General features: G+C 41.7%; 1 protein-coding gene across 1 annotated transcript; it reads right to left on the bottom strand.

The window, feature by feature from the left end:
• Positions 1-22285: 22285 nt before the first annotated feature.
• Positions 22286-24681, bottom strand: LSM3 (LSM3 homolog, U6 small nuclear RNA and mRNA degradation associated). Its single transcript, XM_088528327.1, has 4 exons — positions 24632-24681; positions 24134-24244; positions 22969-23064; positions 22286-22638 (listed from the first exon to the last, which is right to left on the bottom strand). Exons 1-4 carry the CDS (start codon positions 24650-24652, stop codon positions 22558-22560), a joined length of 309 nt encoding a protein of 102 aa, XP_088384453.1. The 5' UTR covers positions 24653-24681; the 3' UTR covers positions 22286-22557.
• Between the last annotated feature and the right edge of the window lie 44 nt (positions 24682-24725).

Raw genomic sequence — 24725 nt, 5'->3', positions numbered from 1 at the left:
CCCTATGCTTATCACACCAGGTCTGCTAAAGGAGAAGGCAGCCCCTGCCCACGGGGACTCTGCACTCCGTTGGCCACAGTGTTGCCAGGCAAAGCAGTTAATCCACATTTTTACAGCTTGTCAGTCATCCTCTCAGGGACCAACACGAGACCCTAGAGTCTGATCTGCAAAACTGCTGAGCATTCACACCTACAGCTGAAGTCAGTAGGAATTATGCTTTGAATATATAAAATATTTTATCGTGCTCTGAACTCAGGAAAAAAGAAAAAAAATCAGACATATATCTGGCAATGTTTTCACTTCATCTTCATATCTCTGTTTGCCATCTGTCCAAGTAGGGGTGCAGCATCCTCTCACTCCATTGAGGTGTTATGAAAATACATTATTTCATATCTGTGAAGCACCCAGATACAATAACAACTGCTGAAGGAAGGCTCCCAAGGAAATTAAGAACTCTGTATTCAGAGCAGTGTGCAGTAAATAAACCACGGGGTACACACTGAACAATGGAGATAAAGGAAAATATTATATAGCTGCTCATTAAGTGAGTAATGTCCATCCTGCATGCTAAACAAGGCGGGGATTTAATAGTACGTGATCCTGTGATTAAAGACACTACCATAATGCACGCGCACAAAGGCGATAGTGAATCTGCAGGAACTTCAATTTTCGAATTTCCCAAGTTCTGAGTGTTTGGCCCAGCCACTTTGTGAGAGTGCCAAATTCTCTTAGTTTGGCTACACACAAAAAAAAATGACATAGATCAATAAGGATTACAGAGAGGGATGGATTCCAGAACTGGCTCAGTACAAAGTCCAAGGGTGTCTGGAGCCAGTTCATATTAGAGAAGAAGAAAGCTGACCACACCTAGTCATCTGGATCCACACAGCCTCAAATTTCAGAGCTAATCAAGCCCTGTTTCTGCTCTGGGACCATCCTTACAGTGATTTGTTCTCCCTCACTTGTCAGGAGAGGTCTGTGGACTTCTTTATATTGGTTTGACCTTTATAAAACACTGCAACACTAATCTCGCCTCTAAGGACTACTTACTCTTGTTAAGTATTTAAGGTTTTGTTTAGCAACATCATAAAAAATGTGTGAAAGAGGCAGGGGTCTTTCTAGGCAATTTGGGTATCACAAAACAGTTATTCTTCATCGTGAAACTTTAATCGGAGGATAGAAGACCTAAAACAACAGTTTGGCATCTGGAGCGGGCAGCCAAGAAGGGTCTGGATGGAGCAGGAATGGATGCAACCCCCTTGGAACAAGAAAATCTTTGAAGCCAGGCAGGCATCCACATGTCGCCTCACCTACAGCCCTCCAGTCACACGGGATGGTTGGGACAGAAGGAAACTGAGTGATGGGACCTGCAGGAGAAGCAGAGGCTCAGTCAGGTGGGAAGAAGTGGAAGGCCCTGTTTTCCCAGGCAGATAAACCAAAGTGCTGCACCTGCTGTTGCGGCCTGCAGCATCACCCCGACTGCCCCTCAAAGGTACCATTTTTACTATTTTAGTATAAGGTAGCACTATTCTACATAAGGTAGCCAGAACATTGACATTTGGGTTGTCCTTTAGGCTGTCTGCTCTTAAACTTCCGGATAATCAAACATTGAAATAGACTTGCAGGTGACTGTCTCACTGACCTGGGAGTTACCCCAGTGGTGATAAAATCCCAGGATCTAGATGATATCACACTGATCAGTGCATGCATGCTCCTGAAGGTAGTGCTTTTACAAAGCCTTAAAATTTTAAATATAAGGTAAAGTGACCATAAAAATTTCTTTTATAAAATAATTTATCCCAAGAGTCTTGAAAAGCACCTGGCAACAAGAAAGATCTGGTACCACATCATCTATGCAATATAATCAAAATCTTTGTTTTTTGATAGCTGAAAGTATTTCCTTTTTTCCATTTTGAATTTGTCAGCTTTTAGCCAACTATATGTATGTTTGTTCTTACATCCTGGGATAGAGGTTAGAAGATCCTGATCAGCTTTTCTTGTATTGCTCATTACTTTAGAAACAAACAAACAAACAAACAAACAAACTCCTTCACCATCTGTCCAGAAAAGATAGAAACAGCAAGTCAGAGGAAAAGCACGTTAACACAACTGGGGAAAAAGAAAAAAAAAAAGTGCAAAAGTCAATCCAAACCCATTCTCTCCCCACTGGACTGATTACCGGTATTCCAGTCCTGACCACTGAAACCCACCTTCCACGTGTGGGAATACTCTCTTGCAGTACCTGGGAAGTGGCATCTGCTGAAACCGGTTTCCTGCTCCCATGGGGTGAAGGTGTTTCAAAACTACAGCCCGATCACCCTAGTCTTTGTGCTGTGTGTGTGTGCGGGAACCCCCAGGCCTCTGCCTCTGCAGAACATGTCTCTCCTCAGCTCTTCTCACAGTGTCCTTCCACTCCCAGCACTGCCCTAGTGCAGTTAGACAGCAAATCCAGCAGACATAGATTCAATACAGGAGCCCTGCTTCTGCTCCCCAAGTTCCCAGCAAAACTCCCAGGGCTGCGGGATTGCTGGCACGGGCTTTCCCTGCCCAACTTTGTGCAACACCGTCATCTAGTGGAAAGCAGCCTGGAGAGCAGGACTCCAGCTGTGCAGCACACACGGCTGCACCCCCGGGTACCTGATACGGGCAGCCGTCCCCTGCACCTAAATCTGAACGTGCTTCTCGCTTATCAGCTCCCTGGAGCATCAGGCAGGAATTCCTGTTTGAGGGTGGCTCCTCCTTTTCGCTTCTCACTCCCCTCATCAACGCACTTTGAAAAGGGTGGTAGAAATAAGTGTGTCCTCCTGCCTCCCTTCTGCAAGGCTCCTCGGAGCGACTGCTGGTGACCACTGATTCAGCACGTTCATGGGCAAAGCATTTCCAGCAGCACAGGTTAATGTGTTACACAGAGGCAAGTCACCAAGCTGCGCTGGACAGAACGCTGGTATTCAGACAAAATGCTACAAAAATTAAACAGTTTTAAAGAGATGCTTCATGCAGGACCTTTATAGCGTTTTGGAAGTCTTAAGCAAGCCCCACTTGTCCCCACATACCGAAGAGGAACATTAGCACCCACTTAGAGATGATATGAATTTATGTTGCCTGCACCCCATTCCCGGCTCCCTGGAAGATTTGTTGTTTATTGAAGCACCCAAGTTCTTCTCTCCTTTCCGATACAGAGCGGCCCCTTGGAGCACCTTCATGACACAACGTCCAACTGCTGAGATCCCAGGACGCAGTGGAAGATAATGAAGAAGTCAGTGTTTGAAAGATTTGTCTGCAGGTGTTTCAAATACAGAAGTGTTGCAAATCAGAGCCTAGCAATGGCTGACCAACGTGTTAAAGAAGGGGCACTATTACTAGAACAGGCCTAACCCTTGACTTGTATGGAGCTATAGGTGACAGATCTGTATCTAGACTGCAGCTAAACTGCAAAATTCAATAGCTACATAGTGACCACAGGTAAATTTAACTGCCTAGGACTATCTCAACTTAAGGAAAAGACATTTAGCTATCAAACCTTTTGCCCAAATTATAAAGTTCCTTTCCTCTAAATACATCACTGTTTCCAAACAGCAGTTTGATTAAACTTCCCCAAGTCAATTTAAAGCAGACAATACATTTCAGAAGGAACATCACAAAAATGCAGCCTGTTCTAAGAATTAAAGTTTCTCCTATAGACTCTACATAGCCTGTTTTAATAGTGGAAACTCAAGAGGATTTGGTGTTCTTCCCTCCTCTGCTTTTACCCCAGGGAAGGCAGCATGGCTAATAAAACCCACAAAGATCAACCCTAAAAATAAATAACTGCTGTTGGTCCAGACAGCTCTGACTCTTGAAAGAATTTGATCTGGGCGGTAATTACATTTCACTTGCAATCCATACATGAATTCAGTGCTGGCAAGATGTGTCTTTTATCTTCCTATCCTCGCCGATCCATGCCTGAGCATTTCCACAGCATTCATCCTAGCGGGAGCACTGCGATGCACTGAAGTGCTTTGTTGCTTCACACAGCAAATACAGCAGAGACAACAATATTGCAAGCTACTTTACATCACCCCATGACCATTTTTGCACCATACCCATAGCGAACAAGTTTAAGGGTGAGAAAACATCCCTTTTGTTCATCACTATGCTGGAAAGTTGCCTGCTGGACTCCTTTAAGACCTCTGAGGGTAGAGGGAATATGCTTACAAATATCTAATAAAAGAGATCATCTCTCGCTGTATGCCTGGCTTCCATTCTATCCTTAGACCACCATGACTTCAGCACAGCTATTACATTACTAAGCAGAAGTAGACTGGGACATATCAATTTTACAAGAAAATACTTGTCTGATGATAACAGCACTAAAATATGGTGAACACTGTCTAACACCCAGGTAAAAAAAATCAGTCATTTTACTACTTATCTCTTCTGCTGCTCTGGAAAGATATTTATATGTTTACCTCCTAGCTGTGAAGAATAAGAATAGCAACTTACTCAGTGGTGAATGGATTTTGTTCTTTCAGCTGGTGGCCTTCACAAAATCCCTTCCCAAACCACCTAGTTCTTAGTGCAAAAATAGGTAACAATGGTTCTTCCAGCACCAGAAACTGAGAGGCGTTTCGATGATGAGTGGATTTGCCATTTTGCTCACAACACTGACCGGTCTAACTTAGCTTTACCAATTTCTTATCACTTACTTGCCAAAAGATAAGCATTTTTATGGATATTTAAATTATTTTGTTGCTTCTTCCATTGTTATTCTTGCTATTTCTATCACTAATATTGCAAAAAAATTAAAAATGGGGCAAACTAGTCTAACTTCTTCCTTTGCCTCTACACAAGACAGGATACTTCTCTTTCATGGTAAAGATTTTCATTAATTTCACTTCAAGGAAAGAATTTCAAGGGAGGAATAGTATTACCCGCTTGCCTGCTGTTCTTGGCAGGCAGCGACATGTACAGAGCAAAGCCATAGGTCCTGTTACTGCCTTCTAGTTAAAGACAAAGGAGAGACAAAGGCCCTGCTGTTTCAGAGTTAAAGAGGAAGCAGTAATGAATATTTTGCAGGTCACAAACTGGCCTGTGCAGACACTTCTGAGTGAATCCAGAGGCCTCCAGGAGGTCACTTGTTTCTTGACTCTCCATTTACAGGAAATTTGGAAAACCCATGGTTTTGAATAAAGTGAAAATAAATTCTCCTTCTGCTGAAGATAGTTTGAAATTATGTCATGATCACTTGCCTAGTTTCAGGCTCCACTGTAAGGCTTTACATTGATACATGGCATTACAGATTAAAAAAAAAACATGTCCAAGCATAGTCCAAAAAGTGAAGAAAATTTCTTAAGTGTCCAAGAAAACACATCTTTGACAAAGACCCAGATCTGAGAAGGCCATTGATTTCAGTGGAGCTATGACAATTCATATCAGTAATCCCGTACCTGTAACTTCCATTTGTGCTGGATTCTCCTCGGCGAACTCAAGACAGGCTGGAAAAGGAAACATCGTGTGTGCGTTAGCACAGCACCCAATGCAATGAAGTCCCACTGTCAGCTAGGGCTTCCAAGCACTACTAGAATATGAACAAGAATAATTAAGAGAATTAGCCTGTTTAGGAGCCTTCCAGCTAGAGCTGAACACCAGGGATGCCTGGATCAGAGAAAGTGTCAGCCTGCGGAGGGTATCCAGCCCATGCCATGAGTCTGTCCCACTCTCAGATGATTTCCAACCGTAAGGTCCCTGGATGATGATCGGAGGTGGTTGGAGCTCTAGCACTTACCGTTCCCATCTGTTTAGCCCATTTCTGTGCCAGATTTTCCTGGGTCGGCAGCAGGGAGGCCTCGATGGCACGGCTAGTCCTGTTCAGACACCAGGCAACCCAGAACTAGCTGCAGCCTTTGCTGCTGTGTTAGACTGAGATCTGTGATACCTCAACGAGAGGAAAAGGGAGAGGTAGGAAGAAGTCTGATATTGCTTCCACCAAACACAGCAAAACACCTCTCTGTGACTGTGAATCTGAGCCTTTAATAAACAGTTTAGAAACCTTCCATAAAATGGTGTTGTGTTATTTGGCCAGAAATTGGACATTTTGTGTCTGGAAAATCCTAATTCTTGATCATAATTCCTTCAGTTCTACTTTAAGGCAGCCAATCACTACATGGCCATAATTGAATTTAAGACATTTAAAAGAGGCTCTAGAAGAGAGCTGTGAGGGTTGTCAACGCTTGTTTGCTGCTGAATCTGAGCAATCTCCAGGGAATTCATGACTGCAGCGAATCCCCAGTCCCTCCAGAGCTTTCTTATTGATTCAGGGGAGCCAGAATTTCATCTGCAGAATTAGTGGCAGTTACAGACCAGCCCTTCCTGAGAATTGAAAGCAAAGCATGCCGAGACAGGAGCTGGGAGCTTAGGAAGGGCTGCGTGGCTATGAATACAATACAAGAAGGATTAATGATGCTATAAGCTGCACTATTAGGGTCTGAAATCAGAAGTTTCCAAGATCCAGGAAAAGTAAGACCATAAGAACAATCATGCTGAGCCAGTTGACAGATCCCTTTAGCCCACTGCATTGTTTTCACCAGTAAAACAAAGAGTAGAAGAAGCAGGGTGTGTATGTACAGCTTCCCCTGGGAAATCCTCCTCCTTCCCAGCACTCAACAGTTTAGGACCGAGCGATCGCACCAGAACTGTTGGTTTTGAAAATCACAGATCATCCTTCCCTCCTAAATTCCCCTCGTCCTGTTTTTAACCTACACAGACTTTTGACCTTCACAGCATCTCCTGACAAGTGACAAGTTTCCAAGTGTAATTAGGAGTTGTGTGAAAAGCACCTCCCTGTTCCGAGCTGGAAACAAAAGAGTGGCCAGCGCCGGGCAGCCCCTGCCAGGGCAAGGCTCCTTCCAGCAATAAGTACTAGACTGCAGTAATATCCTGGGTAATTATATGACACCTTAGACTGTTTAAATTGTAACAACTATACACAACCTTGAACAAAAAAAAAGTGTTTGCAAGAGCAGGCAATATTGGCTATCATCCAAACTACCTCCTCTTGCAATATTCCCTACCCACTGTCTAGACCGATGATAGTCAGATAAGAATTTGAATGTTGATCTCTGCATGGGAGGCTCAGGCATGGAAATCATTACCCAGCACTAGCGAAAATGCCTTTCTGTGTGCTGCATGCCACTGGTTTTAGAGGAATGGGGCAGCATGCTACAAAAAGTTATATTAAAATGCCTGTAACACATGGAGGAAAACAGAGCTTCCTCTGCCTTATGTGCAAGCACCTCAGTCCCTCCTCACTCAAACTCCTATGTCTCAAAATCATAAGCCAAAAGCTGGGTGCACAGCCTGTGCTGTGGCTGTCTACACCAGCCCAGGTGATAAAGAAAGGTCATTTCTGCTGAGGAATAAGAAAACCATCTTTGCTCCTCAGTGCATTTCCAGTAGGATGTGAAGTGTCACGGGAAGAAACAAAGAGAACCAGACCCTTCTGCAAACACAGATCTCAGCACCTGCCCACCTCGCAAGGGCATTTCACATTCCGTGGCTTTCTCTGATGGGGAAATTTTCTATACTGATCACTGAGGGAACAGTTACGGGTGTAAATCAGCTCCAGTAAATCAACAGTGTAAAACATATGCGGACAAGCCAGCGGACTTTTCTTCTTCCACAAATAAGCTGCTTTTATCATGGGAATAATCTTAATGTTTGCTGACACTGTAATTAAAAATTAAAGCTGCAGAAAAATGTGAGGTTTGCTAAAACACAATAGATATCTTTTATCCATACAATATATGGGCACCAAAATATGCAGTGGTCTGGGGAGCGTAATTAATCAGTGTGCTCTTGCTGAAGTTCTTTTAATTGTCTATGATGGGGTGTTTTGGGGGAGATTATTGAGTTTTAACATGAAACGAGATCAGGCACCATGGGGAATATTTACATGAATAAAGATTGCATGATCAGGACCTTTGATCTGGGAATTGCTATTCTGTAATCATCTGTAAAGCACCAGGAGTGCCCCTGGCACTGTATATATAATAATAAACGATTAACAATAAATCATGTAATTAAATCTTCACTTCGAACATTCTTTTCATAATTCTTGCCTCAGATTTAAGTTCCCACATCAGACATATTAGGTCCTCATAATATTATTAAAGTTCCTACACTTGAGCTTTTACAATTCCCCTAGGGATCCATTGTTTCTTTGTTTAATGTGTTTATGAGCCAAAGGCCCCATTAAATTCAACAGGAAAACTCCCAGACCTTTAAAAACTTTGCCACCAGAGACATTTCTTAGGAAACTGGACCATTTTTGTCATTCTATCATGTAGCTATTGGAAAGTTGATTGATCAGAGAAGTTCCAGGAGACCCTTCTCCCCAAGAAATAATAAAAAATCATCCAGCCATTTATGTCACTGGGCAGGCTAAGGTAGAACCGCGCCAACCGTATCGTTTTCCCTCCTCCATTCCATCTGGTTATCCTCACAGACACACATTAGGAATATTTTGTACACTACCATCACTCTCCGTGCCTCACCACCTTTCTCAATGCCCTCTGTAAGGATTAAGAAAAGACAAAGTCTACTCATCTTTTTTTCATTGGGAAGATGATGAGACACATAAACTCTTGCATTTGTCTAAACCCAAGTTGAAACTTATGCCCAATAGATTCAAATGTGACATTATATCAGAGACAGGATCAAAAAAAAAAAAGAAAAAAGTGGTAATTTCAAGTATCAAACACTAACTCTTAACAGTGAGTCTCCACCCACCTTTAAGAGGAACTTCTTAACAGACGTAGAGTCTCTTTAGGGAAAGCAGAAGGACAGGACCTTTATCAGCGTGCTGGAGAAGCCAGAGCTGGCCATGGACAGGCTTCATGGGCTGACCCCCCACTGGAAATTATCTGACATTGCTTTCTGTAATCCAGATGGCCAGTAAAGTCTGGTTTATTTTAGAGAGTTATCTTGTCTAGCTGCAAGGCACTTCTCAGCTGCTTGCTTGCCTCATTTTTCTAAAAAGTAAAACTCATTCAGAATTTAAGTCTCCTTGGTGAAGCCACAGAGGAGAAGCAGGGCTGCTGTGGTTCATAAATTCAGCCTCAAGACTCAAAGGCAGCACAGAGCAAAGGGAGTTCACACTTATGTAAAAGTGTACCCAGGGGATACTGGGGGTCACTTGTGTAAAAGGCAGGGTCTGAAGTGAGAATGCCTGGCATCAGTCTGAGCAGCATCATGCCAGCAGAAACAACTCATCAGCAGTCGAGTTGGCCGTGTCTCAACACAGAAAACTTATATGGGCTAGAGTGAGCCCTGGGTGAAATGGAAATTCTTTTCGCCTTGACTAATGCATTTTAAGTGACTCCCACTTAGGGTCAAATAATTACAAGTTCCATTTTGTTAAACAGTTAAAAAACAAACACAATCTGTACGAGGCTGGGAAGTTTCAGCTACATTCCAGTGAACATGAGGGATGGCGAATGTAGCCTGTGGGCCAAACACAGCCCACGCAGAGCTTCATGCTGCTGCCGCTTTCATCTCCCACATCCCGAGGTGCAGCCCACAGAGGCTCCGGGATCCCAACAAGCAGGGCTCCGTCTCGCTCCAAGCGGGCACGTAGCACATGCTCGGGCCTGTGCTTCCCGGGAGCCGCACCGTCACGCCGCGGCTGCCGACGCTCCCACCTCGCTGCATCTCCCAAACTCAGTGCGGGGCCTAGGTTTGATTTCAGCAGCGAGAGTTAAATGTAACGCTTTAAGTAATAGGCAAGGTGTCCGCGTGGCTTCCTGTTCAGAAGGCAGGAATTGATGGCATTCGTATCCATTAGTAACTGATGGCAGCCATCAGCCCCCTGATTCTTTGATGAACCGCGTTCTCATACAACATATGATCCATGCTAATGTCTTGGAGTTACTAGAAAATCAAAACAAGTGCATTTCCTCCCACCTCTCCGAAATCCAATGACACACAACCAAAATCATACATGAAATGGAGTACACGTTTGGTTATTAAGATATCTGAACACACAGAACACACAGCAAGCAACAAGGTCATATAAAGCTTCAAATAAACAAGAGAATTCTCACGGTAGACAATTTATATCATTTGACCCCATATCAAATAACAGGCAGTTATAGAAAAAAACAAATGTTGAATAAATAAAGTTGTAGCTGTATCTCTGTAATACCCTTGGATGGCTTCACGGTAAAAGCCTAATGAAGGGACCCTGTAACATATTCTACTTTTCCAGCTTGTCAGTGGAAAATGTTCGTAGTTACTAAAAATGCAGTAACTTCCTATACGAAATACTTTACAAACAAGTTCTTCCCAATCCCCCTGTGAAATAGCTAAGAACAGGCTGAAATGCAGACACACGTAGAGTTTAGATGCCAAGAGCATCAATCAAGCACATTTGCTGTCTAGTGGAGATTCAGCTACCAGTACAGAAGCCCTTATGCAAGCATAGGGTGTGCAAATGAGACCTGAGAGATTCAGCTGTGGCAATCAAGTAGGAAAGGATTGTAATGCACCTGTAATTCCAGGTTCCCAAAGCTTGGACCAGACCTTGGATCACCTCTTTTCTCTTAGTCTAGCATTCTACTCTGCCTCCTGAGTTACCTTTTGTTGACTTGAACTTTACAGCAGTAGGATCAACCACTATCAGCTCTCTGTAAAGAAAGAGATTGCGTTATTCAGGACAGATTTAAAAAAGCCACTTAAATATCTCTATATATCTTAGCCTTCTACCTTTTCAAAATGAAACCTTCCAATGTGTCTCAAAATTGAAACATGGTTTTGTTTCCTTGACTTTTGTGCTCCAGCTTCTTCAATGCTACCAGTGGAAGCAGTGACCCACAGACTTGTGGCGAGGGCTGCACTACCAGGTTCTATGATTTAAAATAATTTTTTTGGAGGAGAACACCGTACCCTATTTGGAACTCTGCTCAGCATCTCATCTCGAACAAAATGTCTAACTGCAATATTCTGTTCTCTTTTCTTCAGATGAGAGATAAACCAGAAAACAGCTCATAACCTTCTTTGTAAATGCTCTCAGATATCTGAATGAAGCATTCCTGCTTCCCTTGCCATTGCCTTCCTGCAAAGGCTGTCTGAAACAAAGATGCTGGGTTAGAGGAGCAACTAATCAGCAGCCTAAAAACAAGCAAAAAAGCCCTAGTCCAAGGTCAGCATGACCTGTAGTAACTGCCTCTGCTGCTCTTCCACACACACCAAGTATCAACAGCCACCCAACACAACTCCCTAGTATGACTGAACAGTAAAAAATGCGATAAGACAAAGCCTCTTGCCCTAACCTTAGTGCTCAAAGAGCACAAAACACTAGGTTCATTCCTACGTATAACGAACACTTATTTGGAGAAATCTCTGGCAAAGAACCCCACCAAGATTAACTCTTGCTTCTCTGGATGCCATCACTAAATGCAGAGACCTCCAGATTGCTCCAGAAATCAGCAGTTTCTGGAAGGAGAAAGCATTCCCATTCGTTTCTCACATAACCATGTAGCTCATAAATACACGAGCCACACTGAAGGGGCAGTTATGCAACAGGGCCCCGTGGAAGAGAAAAAAACGCTCAAGGCAAGTTGGCCGCTTACATCATATATTTCCACGCTCTGTTTACCATCTCTCTCTGTAGGAATCTCACAGTTCTACTGCATAAGAAGTGGGTGAATAGCTTCTGAGGAAATAATAAAAAAAAAAAAAACACAAAAAATCTCTTTGAATTAAATTCCTTATATTCCAACACAAGCCTTTTTTACTTAATGCCACACATATAGCAGATTTTTTAATATCTAACTCCTAATAAGCTACATATAAGGAGTGGGGATATCTTCTATATGCTGCTTATGATCTGTGCTTTGAGACTGCATTTTCTTCCATTTCTGCTTCTGAATTCTCTCTAATATAGTTTTGCTTCATATCTGTACAGTGTTAGAGGTAAGTCTCAGACCTCTCTGCTTCACTAAGCGGGCTCTGATGCTATTTTAAGCAGTAACTTAAGGACCACTTTTTGCTGTTGCAGTGCTGGCTGAAGCAGCTGCTTCCACTTCCTCCTCCCCGCAGTGAATTAGATGAGGAACTAATTCAGGTAAAAGTTCCTTTTCCCCATAAACATTCCCTATAACTGGCCCTGCACCGCTTAGCAACAATGAAATTAGAAATTGCTGAAAATTCTCCCTCATCCACCTTGCCCACCCCTTAACCTGCACAATCCATAGACTGATTCACAGTAAGGTCCCCATAAAAAAAAGTGTGAGCAGAAATGGGAAGGCCCTGCTGTACATGAAAGGGAGATCAGGCAGCAGGGAAGGAGATGCATGAGTAGGAAAAGCCTGAGAACTGCCCTAAAAGCCCCAGTATCATGGAACTGCAAACCCAGGGATCCACCTTGGAACAAAGCCAGTTCTAAGGGATGTCATCATCTCACTAGATTTTGCCTGATTAGAAAGGAGGGATATCTCCAGCCTAGGGGAAAATGAATTTTTGCAGCTTGTCTGAACACAGATACTGCTTGAAGGAGCAAAATGCCCACAAAGTAAAGACAGGTTGCAAAGCAGACACACTTAAAAACACAATACCCAAAACATTCAAGAAGGACTTGAAAAAAGAGGCAGAGAGGAATCATGCAGAACTCAGGGATATTGCATAGGGCAGTTGAAGAGAGCCACCAGTTTTAAAGATAATAGACAGAGCCCAGACAGAAATAAGGAGCTCTGAAAGAGCTCCAAGAAAACACAAGCGGGAGATAAAAACTGAAGCAGGGAATGGCTTATACAAAAATCGATTATAAAAACAAACAAAAATCCCACACCGTGGCCTTTTTCTTTTATGGTCTAGAATAAAGAAAAGATAGTTTAAGAAAAGCTTCTGCAAAGCTCCCCATCAAATTGTTTATCACAAATCCCTGAAGAGTTAATCAAGAAGGAGCTCTGCAGATCATGGCCTTAGCAGCTAGGTTGCAGAGTCTCACTTCTAAGAAAGGGTATCCTGTCTTCGGAAAGTGATACTGACAGTAGCTAGACCTCACTACAGAAAAATACAATAAAAAAATCCAAAAACCTTAGGCACGGTAATTCATCATGCAATCTTGGACCTATCAGCAAAGCTTGCAGGAAATGGGAAATCAAAATGTGCTGTAATAACTGGTTCCAAGACTGGAAAAACAAAGTCAAATTTCCTCCAATAGCAGAATATTTCTGAGCAGTGAAATACAAGAAGAGGAGGGTTCCTCTCTACATTGAAGCAGAAAATAGCATTAACACCACACATGCTTTATCTCCAGATTTCCACAATTTTGGAGACAGACACGAGAAGGAAGTTTTCAAATATTTGGATATTCTTTGCACCCAAAGGTCCATGGTTTTAGAAAATCAGCAGTCATTTAACACTCATGAGAAACAAGAATCCTAAAGCATATTAACACAGTGCAACTGCTAATGCAATAGACAAGACTACCTTTATTTGAAGGTCAAATAAGTGGGTGGACAATTAGTCCAAAGGATGCTCTGCAGCACCTTCCTTCCAGCACATCTTTTCACCTGTAACATTCTCACTCGCAAGGGTTCGCAGCTCTGCGCGTGTCTGGGGTTTTCCCTGGGAGCTCTAAAACCAGGCAAGCCTAACGTTTCTAGGCAAAATAGATTTAAGATAATATTGCATATATTTACAGGATATCTAATTCCAGACATTTCTTCTCCTACCAAGCATTCTGGAGCTTAACACCCTGAAGGGTGCAGAGAAAGGGGAGTTTCTTGCTTTTTTCTTTGTTGCTGCTTTCCACGAGGCATTTTTTTCGTTCACATTTTTCTTTGATTTAAAGGAAATCTGAATACTTCTTTACTGATTTGCAAAGGCAAATATGAGCGTTCCTTTTCATCTGTACTAGTGGTTTAAGACCTCAAACTTTGAGTGCAGCTTGTCACAAATTAAAAACGACATATCATTGTAATAGCATTTGCTCCACAACGTCAGCAGCTACGCATTCCATCTTCCTTTGATCATATGTCAGCACCAGATTTATGTGACTTCCCCTGACCATGTACTACCTCATTAAGGTCTCCCATGGCTCATAAATTTACAGTGAACATTGAAACTTAAATCTAAACCTAGTACATGCAAGATGAAGAAACAACGTGATCTAACCCAGTTACACTGGAGGAGCCCCCCTTCTTTTTATAAACTGTGAGACTGTAATGCTATTTTTCAACCTTTCCATGATGCTTTCCCTCTGATGCCTAACATATTCCTGAATATTTGAACCATGATGGTAGCCAGCACATTGTGAACAAAATCCATCCCACAGCTCACCAGCTTACACTGCTGCTGGTTGAATCCACCATTTCTTGTATTTTCACAGTGTACTGCAAAATGTGAAAGACAAACTTGCTGCTGCTTCTCATTGCTTGCACTAGAATCTTTCACATAATAAATCTCATACGTGAGCTCCCTTTTAGTATTAGGATCAGAGAAGATAACCTGTTAAATTCTCCAATCACTAAGGCAGAGCAGTGCCCTGCTTTTCATTAGGGCATCTGAACATGAGAAAAGTCACGTGCCTGTCATTTGTCCTACCAGCTTGCTGAGATTATCATCAGATCAGAAATGCAGCTGCAGTCTGCGTGGGTGGTTTTAACACAGCTCCAGAGATTTGCTTCATGTGGCAGAATTAGGATGTCCATTGATCACAAATTATTGGACGTTTCTTCTATGAGATCAATGCAATGTCTATAGAAACTTCAGCGTGCAGATGCTCGTCAAGCACTCATTGATGCTTGTGATTGCTCTGCCTTTTCTCATTATTTATGAATAGAGGAGAAAGGAGAAGAGAAAGCCAACTCCATCAGCTACAAAAAAAGAACATTCTATGGTGGAGAAACAACTTACTAGCTGTAGGCTACAAAATAAGGGAAAAGGCAGGAAGATGAGGTCAGTGTTTTTTGTTTAGTTTGTTAAAATGGTTTGTTGTAATCAAACTGGACAGTAACTTTACTGAATCAGGTATGGGAATTGCATCCTTTTCGATGGAATCAAGACTTTGAGACATAGGCACACTGAAGGAATCGGGAAGTTGGAGAAGTTACCGGCCCAAGACTCAGCAAATCTCCTTGCTAGAGCAATTCCAGCACTTTTGGCATGGGATGGATAACGTGCTCTGCTCTGAACAGTAGAATCACAGTCGTTTTTTGGGGGTGGGAGGGTATAAAAAACAACGCACAAAGCAGTGCTCACCCTCTATTGAGGGCTGTGCGCCAAAGCCCTGCAAGGTAAGAGCAAGATGCAGAAATACCTGCTCAGGAAGACTCCCCCCAGAGATGGGAGTGCTTCACAAGAAGCTTTGTGATCCTTCTCCAGGAAAACAGCGCTAAAATCTAGAGAAAAAACACAAGTATGGGAAAAATAGGCAAAAACTGTATATTCAGTATCTGAAAGATCACATGTTTTGGAATGTTGCAGTCAGGAGACTGCACACGTGAGAGGGAAAAATCATTGTATAAGCACCAGATTGCCTCAGGGAAGAAAAAAATAGCTATGACAGCTGGCTCCAGGATTGAGAACAGGGGACAAACATCTACGATATCCATAGGATGTTGTGAACCTGGAAGTGCATGTGAACAGCAAGGCTGGGTTTAGGTTGGTTGACAAGATATTTTCAGAGAATGAAGGAATGCAGGACAAATAAGTTCTAAAGGCTTAAAATTTAATCATGAGGAAAATCTCCATTAGCTGCTACTGAGATTACAGCTTCTGTTTTACAGAGTGGGCAGCCCTTATACAGAAACTACTTCTGATTGCTTGAATTATACCAAGAGGTAGCAATAATGATTGGCAAGTTTAATAAATTTTATAAGAATTATGTTTGATTGAACTACAGTTTATTCTCCTGGGCTGCAGGGGAACTTTGGATCTCTTGCTTTACATATAAGCAGCACCTTGCTCAACACAAATGTAGCTTGGCAGAATGCATTATAAGTGCAGAACAAATCAAATCAGCTCTTAGGTGTTATTTGTTCATATCTCATTTCTCCCTCAGACTTTTGTTACCTACCGCAATGCAACATCTGGCCCGTTGGAGAGGTAAAAATGTTCTAAAATGTTCTAAAAACAGGTGCAACAGGACACACTATGACACACAGCTTTACTGCAGCCCCTTAACAGCAGCTACCTTCAGCAAGAACAAGGTAAGTTTGCCTGCCTGACCTCTGTCACCTTCATAGCACAGCAGACTACTTAAAGCTATTAATTGTTAAGGATGAGTGCAACAAAGTGAAAATCATCTGTTGTAGAATAATTTAAAAGGAAAAAAAATCAAGAATTAGAGCACCATTTGCTTGTTTCATTTTTTTTTCCATGCCATTGAAACGTGAAGGCCCCAGAAGAATTCAGCAATACATTCAATGATGGCAACAATTAATATTACAATTTAATATCTTTTTTTTTACAATTATAATATTCTACACATTTGAAGTTAAAAGTTTAAAGTACTTTTTTCCACTGCAAAGGGCAAAGATTTCTTTCATGATATTTTTGTGTGTATGGTTTCCATAAAGCAGTTTGGGGAAGTGATTTTATGACTTCCTCAGTCAACATTTAGACAGCGTTTCACACTGATTAGTGCAAATGACAAGGCTTCAATAACACACACGTTTGATGCAACTATTTGCACAGAAATAGAGGTTTTCCTGCCTAACATCTCAGCAGATCAGGCAACAACAAATGAAGATTTACTATAGCAGAAGTGCCACAACTGTGAGTTCTGTTAGGTAATGGAGGAGCTTATGAATCATTTAATAGACTGTACCATTGCTTGCAAAGGTTTCTGCAGCCTCCTTGCCAAAAACACAGTGATGCCTCCGTGCAGTAGTCGAGTGTTGTGAGAAAGGAGCAAGAATGAACTGAAAAAACGGCCTCCTTTAGAGGCTAAAAATGATGCAGTATCACAGCAGAGTTTACTGAAATGAGGCTGCCATGGGTCAAACAGGGAGCTCTCTACCACACATTTGAAGACACTGGTAAAAGCTCCTTGCTCAAATCTTTTAGAAACAGACTGGACAAAACACTAGACCATTTACTGCAGAGAGCAACCACGTCCTAAGAGAAGGTTTTCAGTGACATGGACCAGACTGATCCAAGTCATGTCTATCCAGCACAGATGAGGAAAGACATAAGTCTCTTATTCAAAAGTAGCTTTAAAACCTTGAAAAAAAATTGCCATTAAAACTAAAGAGAAACTTTAGAGAAAGGCATCACTTACCTGCAGTATCAAAAAAAGGTATTTTATGATCTAAATGTTTAATGTAGATTTGGCTTACCAAAGTTTTTGGAACTATACCAGTTTTCAGAAATTATTTTGTGCTGCCACAGGAATATTTGCTTTTGCTTCACAAATAAGGAATTTTTTCTCCTCCATTTAAATTTTATGCCATCCCTTACCTTTATAATTAATACGAATAAGTACCACATGACTAAGGAATAGTGTACAGATTCTGGACCAAATAACATCGTTCTAATGCTTACAAAGCATTTATATTTGAATATTCTGATCTTTCAAACATGTCTGTACACTCATTCAGTAAGCAAATCTCCACATTTACCAAGTATTACAGACAGAAAAACATTCCAAAAAAAACCCCAAAACAAACTAAAAACCCAAGCACCTTCATGATCAGTCGTTACCCAACTCTTTCAAAGGCTTATGCAGTGATTTCTGTAATAGCTTGTCCACCCACACAGACACTCAGCACGTCTAATCCTCCACTGTTGCAGGCAGTCACATCATAAACCCATCAAATGCCATTGTAAAAATGAATAGGCTTTTTGGCCTAAGTTTCCAAAATTTGGGAGTGGGCCTCTCTTCCATTCAAACTAATTTGGGTAACAATGAAAAAATTCGCTCATAAAGAGCGTTTCTGACTACAGCCTTTTCCGTCAGTGGTTCTTGTTTTCCGCTCCAACCCACATCATCTATTCTCTTCCTTCCACCCATTCTTCCCCCTCCCCATGCAAAGACTGGCTTAGACACCGCGCTTCAATTTTCTGTATGAACTTTCTATTCTTCTTTCCCATTCTTTTTGTTTGGTATATGAAAGCAGCTTCCTGTTTAGAAACACTGGGGCTCTACACCCTCAGTAATGATGTATTCAACCCATCGATGATCTTGGCATGAATGCCTTAAACCTTAATAAGCCTGATGGGACTTTCTGTACATGTCATCAGCAACCCAAAAAAACAATGCACAGAATTTGTCATCCTGCAGTGAATCATGCTCCCTAATAAGAAATTGAAGGGCTTACTAGCTTCTTTCTCTTAAATATTTCACATCATAGATTTCTAAAGCCTACAAAATGAGAACAGAAACACCAGGAGAAGACAACGTGTCCTGTTAAGGAATTCCCAGCACGAACCTCCCTATTCTGCTTTTTGAACCCTGAGTCTCTGCACAAGTCTACACTCAAGCTCACATTGCTCCAGCCTTTATGTAACTTCAGTGATACCCAAACTCTCCCCTTGTCTGATTAGAGGATAGGTATGAAATGCAGAGCATCATTTCCTCTCAGCTAAATACAAACTATTACAAACATGTAAACTGAACACTTAAGGTTGGATCTTCCTATTTTGCTCAAGTAGGTAGATTGCATCAAAAAACAATTTCCAGAGAATCAGAAGAAAAGCAGATTTAGTGACAATAAACTGAGATACTTGTCACTTCAAGAACTAAACAGACATAAATTCATATATGCAGCTTGTTTCCCTGGTGAATTTTAACTTCTGGGGTGAAGTTCTCCAGCGAAGTTACTGGACAGTCACACGTATAGCGAGCGCCTGGATCGATGGACATGCAAGCAGCTGCTCATCTGCAAGCAGTACTCAGCAGCAAAGTGGTTAATGCCTCCTTAAATGCTATAATTCTTCAGCTAATGCCATTAGCAAAAATGCTGATCTGAATTTCGTGTATTTTGAATCTGACAATACAAAACACACATATTGTTTTACTTTAACTCTTCCTCGGACTTGGTCTGTGCCCACATAAACATCAAAACATATTTTGCTCTTTACTTACGGGTGAGCAGCAGAGTTAATTTAGAACTGTCAGCAAGTGCCATCCTAATTAGAAACAAATGACTAATTGTACAACTACAGGGCCTGTTGACACAGGCTACATACATCAAAGTCAGGCAAGGCAAGCCAAGCTTGGATCAGAGGAAACACAGCACCATCTAGCGCTGTGCATGCACCCGAGGTGCAAAAAATGAGTCTCCATGGAAATTTGGCAGGCAGTTGACACTCAAAAAAGGCCAACTACCAGCGCTTATTTCTAAAAAATTGTTAAGAAAAGAGCTGCTGAGAGTCAAGTGGTTGCAGCAGAGCAGAAATTCTTTAAAGACAATAGACTATAAAGCTTTATTGTCGCCATCTGCCATCTATTCCGCTCCCCCTCAAAAAAATCAGTCCAAATGCATGCCTGAAGAGATGCAAGTGTACAGCTACCAGAAATAAAGGGCACCCTTTAAAAAGATGAGTCTAGAAGAAATTCTGGCAGGCTAGAAACAAAATAGGTTGAAAGGTGTTTGAGGAATCTCTCAAGAAGCGTAATAAATTAATGATAAATTTCTTCTCACACACTAGGAGCAGAAAGTTTGACAGAGTAAGGCCAAGAGATGATCAAAGAATAGAAAGGTCAGGAAAAATATGGCTACAGCAGAAAAGCTGGGGTTTTTTTCATACACATTTATGTGGGAGAAGTGTAGGCTGGATTACCCATCTGAGAACTCATTCAAATAGGAAAGTAAGACATGTTACTGGACAATTTAGCATGACAAACAATTTCTTTATGGACAGTAAATATCCAAGAACCCTGTTAGAAACAAACAAACAAACAACAACTAATTACCACTATGCAATAACCTCTTGCTTAAAATATTCACAAAATTGAAGATGACATAATGACTGCTTAAAAATAAATATATATATATTTATATATATATATATATATACAGAGGGAGAGGGAGCGAGATACAGGTGAACTGTGGACTAGAAAGTCTGACTTCTGTTTCAGATGTGCCTATAGCCTACAGTACAGAATAGAATCCCTGGGTGCATAGGTAAATGTGTTACATTGGCAAACGTGGCACAAATAAAGGGAATTTATCTCACATCTATCTCTAATAGCACCTTCAAATAATATAAAGGAAATCATTAACAGACCCACTCTTGAATTGCTGAAAGGCAGCTGACAAGAAACTTTATCAATGATCTGACAAAGCTGTAGCAGCATAAAAGGAAAGAATCTTCAGATAAAAAAATGCTTAAGAGAGAACAAGCAGTGAGTCATGGTCATACACGGTCGGTCTCCACGTCAAATTCTCCTAGCACTTGGTGTGATTTGTACTACAACCTATCTTGTTTAAAATTCATAGGTCTCCTGAAAAGAGGGAGCAGACAGTGAGGTGACACTTTATTGTTAACCTACTATTCTGCAACTTACTAGAAGCAAGCAGGCAAATACATTGAAGAGAAACCCATTCCCTCCTTCCCCAGATCTGCAGATCCCTAGAAGCTGAGGGACTAGCACTGCTTAATAAGCCAGTTCTTCCTCTTCCCTACATGTTTACTCTGGCTTTCCCTACTGTGGGTGACAGGAGGCAGGATAACAGAAGACATGATGATACCCACTCCAGGAGAGAATACATTTCAGCACCAGGACATTTCTCCCAGCATGCAGGGTTATGAACACCTTGTACGGGAATTAAACCTTTTTGAGCCAGAAAGGCTCCTTGCCAATATGGCAAGGATAAGATGATGCAGGCCACGATGAGATACGATCAGAGTCTGCAAATGCTTTCACCCTAGCCCTGATCTCCTTCAAGCAGGGAGGGCAGGCTGGAGAGGAGCCTACCACATCACTGGACATGTGCTCTTCATTGAGACCCTCTTCTTTGAATAAAAATGATGATACAACAGCATCATAGAGAGTTTTGTTTGTCTTTTTAATAAAAATAAATCTGGCACATGTAGAGGAATGGAGTGACTTGTTGCTTTTTCTACAATCGGGTGCAAGGAATGCTATTTGGTCTTCATGACACTCCCCTTTCCTCCTTCCCCCTCACCCTACTAAAAATAATTAATACATTAGGTCTCAGCTAACACATCACCATTTCAGCTGCAGCTATTACTTCTATTTTTAAAAGTGTACCCAGAACTAGAGGACATGACATGAGAATAACAGAGTACAGGTGCCCCTAGAACACAGGGTAGATTATGTAGTGGTCCTTGCTCTCCTTATTGCAGAGGGAACCAAGCATAAACCCTCATATTTCAAGCGTGTATCTTTCCCTCCCTCCACCCCCGCACCAGTAGAAGAGCTTGGCTTGGGGCTTGCTCTGGTATAACTTGTATTCTTCACCCTTGTCACAAGCAATGGATATTCCAAGTTAGGAAGATTTTTACCACAGGAGAAGGGGCCACAAGAGGTGCTTTTGGTAACCAGACAGAGCATGCCTAAAAAAGCTAAATAAAATTTAAGTTTTGAGTTAAGATCATATAGAGATGTAAATTAACCTACATCTTTAGTCTATCTTGCAAATCTGTGTTTAAAGTATTTCACACAGTAAGTTTATTGAAATCTTCTTCTCAAATAGCAGAAAAACTGCAAGCAGCACAAGCCTGAGAAACTGTACATTAAGATTGGTTTTGTTCAGGCTTCTAGAGCACCTTCACTAATGAGAAATCTTAAGTGCTCTCAAAAATTCGATGTATTCAAGAACTGAAACCAGCTAGTGTCAAATGCAACAAGCAACACAAACATCTGCATTCTCTGTTTACAGCACTTCATATCATTGATCTGCTAACAGAGCCACAATAAAACCATCTAAATTTATTTTAAAAAAAGATCTTTAAGTACCTTAAGTGGAAGATACATATAGATACAACTACATAAATACTACAAGAATATTCATACAGAATTTAGATACATAACAACCAAAAATGATAGCACTGTAGATCAATACAGTATTGCTCCCAAAAAGGCCATAATCTGCAAGACTCAAGCATTAGTAAGGGCAAAGATTAACACTACACACAAAAAAATTACTACTTTCTCAAAGTGAGGCTGAGTACTACAACGTAATGCAGGAGTTCTATGAAAGTTTATAAATGTAATCTCTTCAACATAAAAACAGGACAAATCAAAGCTGAAAGATAAACCCACTTTATTTAAAAAAAAAAAAAAAAGCAAACAAAAAAAAAACACCAAAAAAGACACTGCTAATTGCCAAGATTGCAAAATCGAAAGATTCTTTTACTGATGTGACATACAGCTGACTTACAGCAGTTACATTAATTCTGGGAAAACCAGGTTGTTTTATGCCACTTCAACTGATTACATGTACTTCCAGTAAAGCAAGTTGACTCCCCTGCCCTTCCCTCCCCTGCCCAAAATGACAAAAACTTTCTATAAAAATGTACATAGAATTTTGAGATGCGTGATCGAAACAGGAACCACTGTCCAAAAGCCTGAAACCTTCCAACAAGGTTAAATCCTTTGTAGTTTCAGCCAACCCTCAACGGGGGAGCTACAAGCACAACGCCGTCACCTCTGACAAAGAGCATCGGAATATTCCTTTTGGTAGACTATGAAGAAGGAAAGAAAAGTTTACATTTACAAAAATATAGTTGACAGAAGACACCTGATAAGCATGTCACCAAGTTCAATAATAAAAAACACCCGCAACAGCTCCAACAAAAGCATGCTTGATTTTACAACACATTGGCATACCGAAGAGCATACTAAATCTGTGAACACTTTGTATTTTTATAAGAATCTGCCTGAAATTTTTGTCAGGCCTTCTCCCAACAAATAGCTAGCAGTATTTCAAATAGATAACATCATTTAGTTAAAAACAAACAACCACCACCAAACACGGAATCTTTCTACAGGGATGAAGACACTGAAGTCCTTACTTTATAAATTTCTTCATATGTTTCTTCATCAATCTCTATTGTTGTTACAGTTTCTTCCACATCCCCCAAAATCATATTTAGATGTTGATCATATGCCTGTAAGAATGAAGCTAGTTTATTATCTTTTGCAAAGTTCAAATACAAGCTCATTAAAATGAGAACTTTAGCAAAACCTGTGGGCAAAATTAGTTCAGCCTAATTTTTGACTAAGATGTGCCACTACGTTAACACAAGTAGTATTAGCTGTAGATAAAATTAAAAATATAAATGCCAACAAATTACTACTCAGCAGTGCACACATACACAAAAAAATAAGAAAGAATTGCATACATATTTGCAAAAACACTCTTCCAGGAAACAGCTCTGAGGCTTTCAATCAGAAGCTATATAAAAGGCCTGACAGGCACACTTACCCTTGTCATTTGTTAACACTAAACAAGCTATATATTCTTTGCTACCACTCCAACCCTCCTGGAACTGATTGTCTGGGACTACCTTAATAGACATAAAAGCTGTCAGAAGTTTTAAATAAGCAAGTGTTCCAAGCACCTTCCAAAAGTGTACTACAAACTATACCACACTCGGATCTTCACGGATATGTCCTCACCACTGAGGTCCCAAATGAGTAAAAGCCCAGTTAACATATGGGACAACTGGCTACCTCGCCCAACACAGCACAATACTCAGAAAGGACGACTGGCTCAGTGGAAACAGAGCTCAAAGTGCTTTACAAGGGGAAACCTGCATCATTATGCTCTTTTCAGAACCATAAAAACAGAGGCCAAAAGCAGTGGAAAGAATCACTTGGTGTCACCCAGAATATGAAGGAAAAGAAAAAGAAAATACACCTCTTGAGTTTTTAGAGCAGCATTTTTTTTAGCTGATAGAGTAGCGAACAAAATGGATTTTTGCTACTGCTAGTACAGAAAAAGCTTCCAGGAAAATAAAGAGTTCATCCCCAGCTACAAAGATATCTTTAACTCATCTCCTCTAAGCACTTCTGCATTTCTTTAACCATGAGACAAAATTTGGTGTTCTTTGGAACTATTACACAGTAATCTATATATATTTCCTAAATATTCCCTAGACTGCACTGTAAAGGCTCCTATAAATGAAACACTGCTTAGCTGCACAAGCGCTGCAATTAGGAAGCTATTTTACTTACATGCAGCCTGCCTCTGAGTTCTCTGTCATTCCTCATTTTAACATAGATTCGCTCATCTAGACTGAGCCTGATGAGATCAAGGGGCTCCTCCACAGTATTTGTGGTTTGTTGCTGAAAAGTAGAACAGTAATAACAATCATAAAAGCACATTTAACCCGGAGAAGTCTGAACAAGTGTAACACGGAGCCCTCCTGCCCCCAACGCGCCCCAGCCGGGGAGGCCAGCGCGGCCCCAGCGCCGCCAGCGGCCCCGGCCCCGGCCCCCGCCGCCATCTTACGGCGGCGCCCCCAGACCAGGGGTCCGTCCCCAGCGGGGCCGGCGGCCACGGTAAGCACGGGAGGGAAGGAGGGCGCCCGGGCAGCGGCGGCAGGAAGGGCTCCGCCACGCTGCGGCGCCCGGGGGCGGAGGGGGACGGGGACGGGGACGGGGCCGCGCCGCGGCGGGGAAGGGAGGCCCGCGCCGCCGCCGCCTCCCGCGCGGAGGGAAGGAGCCGCTCACCTGGTCCACCTCATCCGCCATCTTTCAAACCGCCTCCCGCGCCCTCTCGCGAGACTTTATGGCCCGGCCCCTTCCCCTCCGCCGGCGGCGGCAC

Source organism: Tinamus guttatus, unplaced genomic scaffold (genome assembly GCF_059628265.1).
Source record: "Tinamus guttatus ecotype Peru unplaced genomic scaffold, ASM5962826v1 Tinamus_guttatus_pri_ptg000307l, whole genome shotgun sequence".
NCBI lineage: Eukaryota > Metazoa > Chordata > Aves > Tinamiformes > Tinamidae > Tinamus > Tinamus guttatus.
Note: the sequence above shows the minus strand (reverse complement) of the source record. Positions and strands in the feature narration are given on the sequence as shown.

Bases quoted from the DNA above. Each gene is read 5' to 3' on its own strand.
- LSM3 (XM_088528327.1), bottom strand. From the start codon at position 24,652: ATGGCGGATGAGGTGGACCAG. The intron at 24,245-24,631 runs GTGAGCGGCTCC...TCTACTTTTCAG, and splicing joins TGGCGGATGAGGTGGACCAG to CAACAAACCACAAATACTGT. The intron at 23,065-24,133 runs GTAAGTAAAATA...TCATTCTTACAG, and splicing joins AACTCAGAGGCAGGCTGCAT to GCATATGATCAACATCTAAA.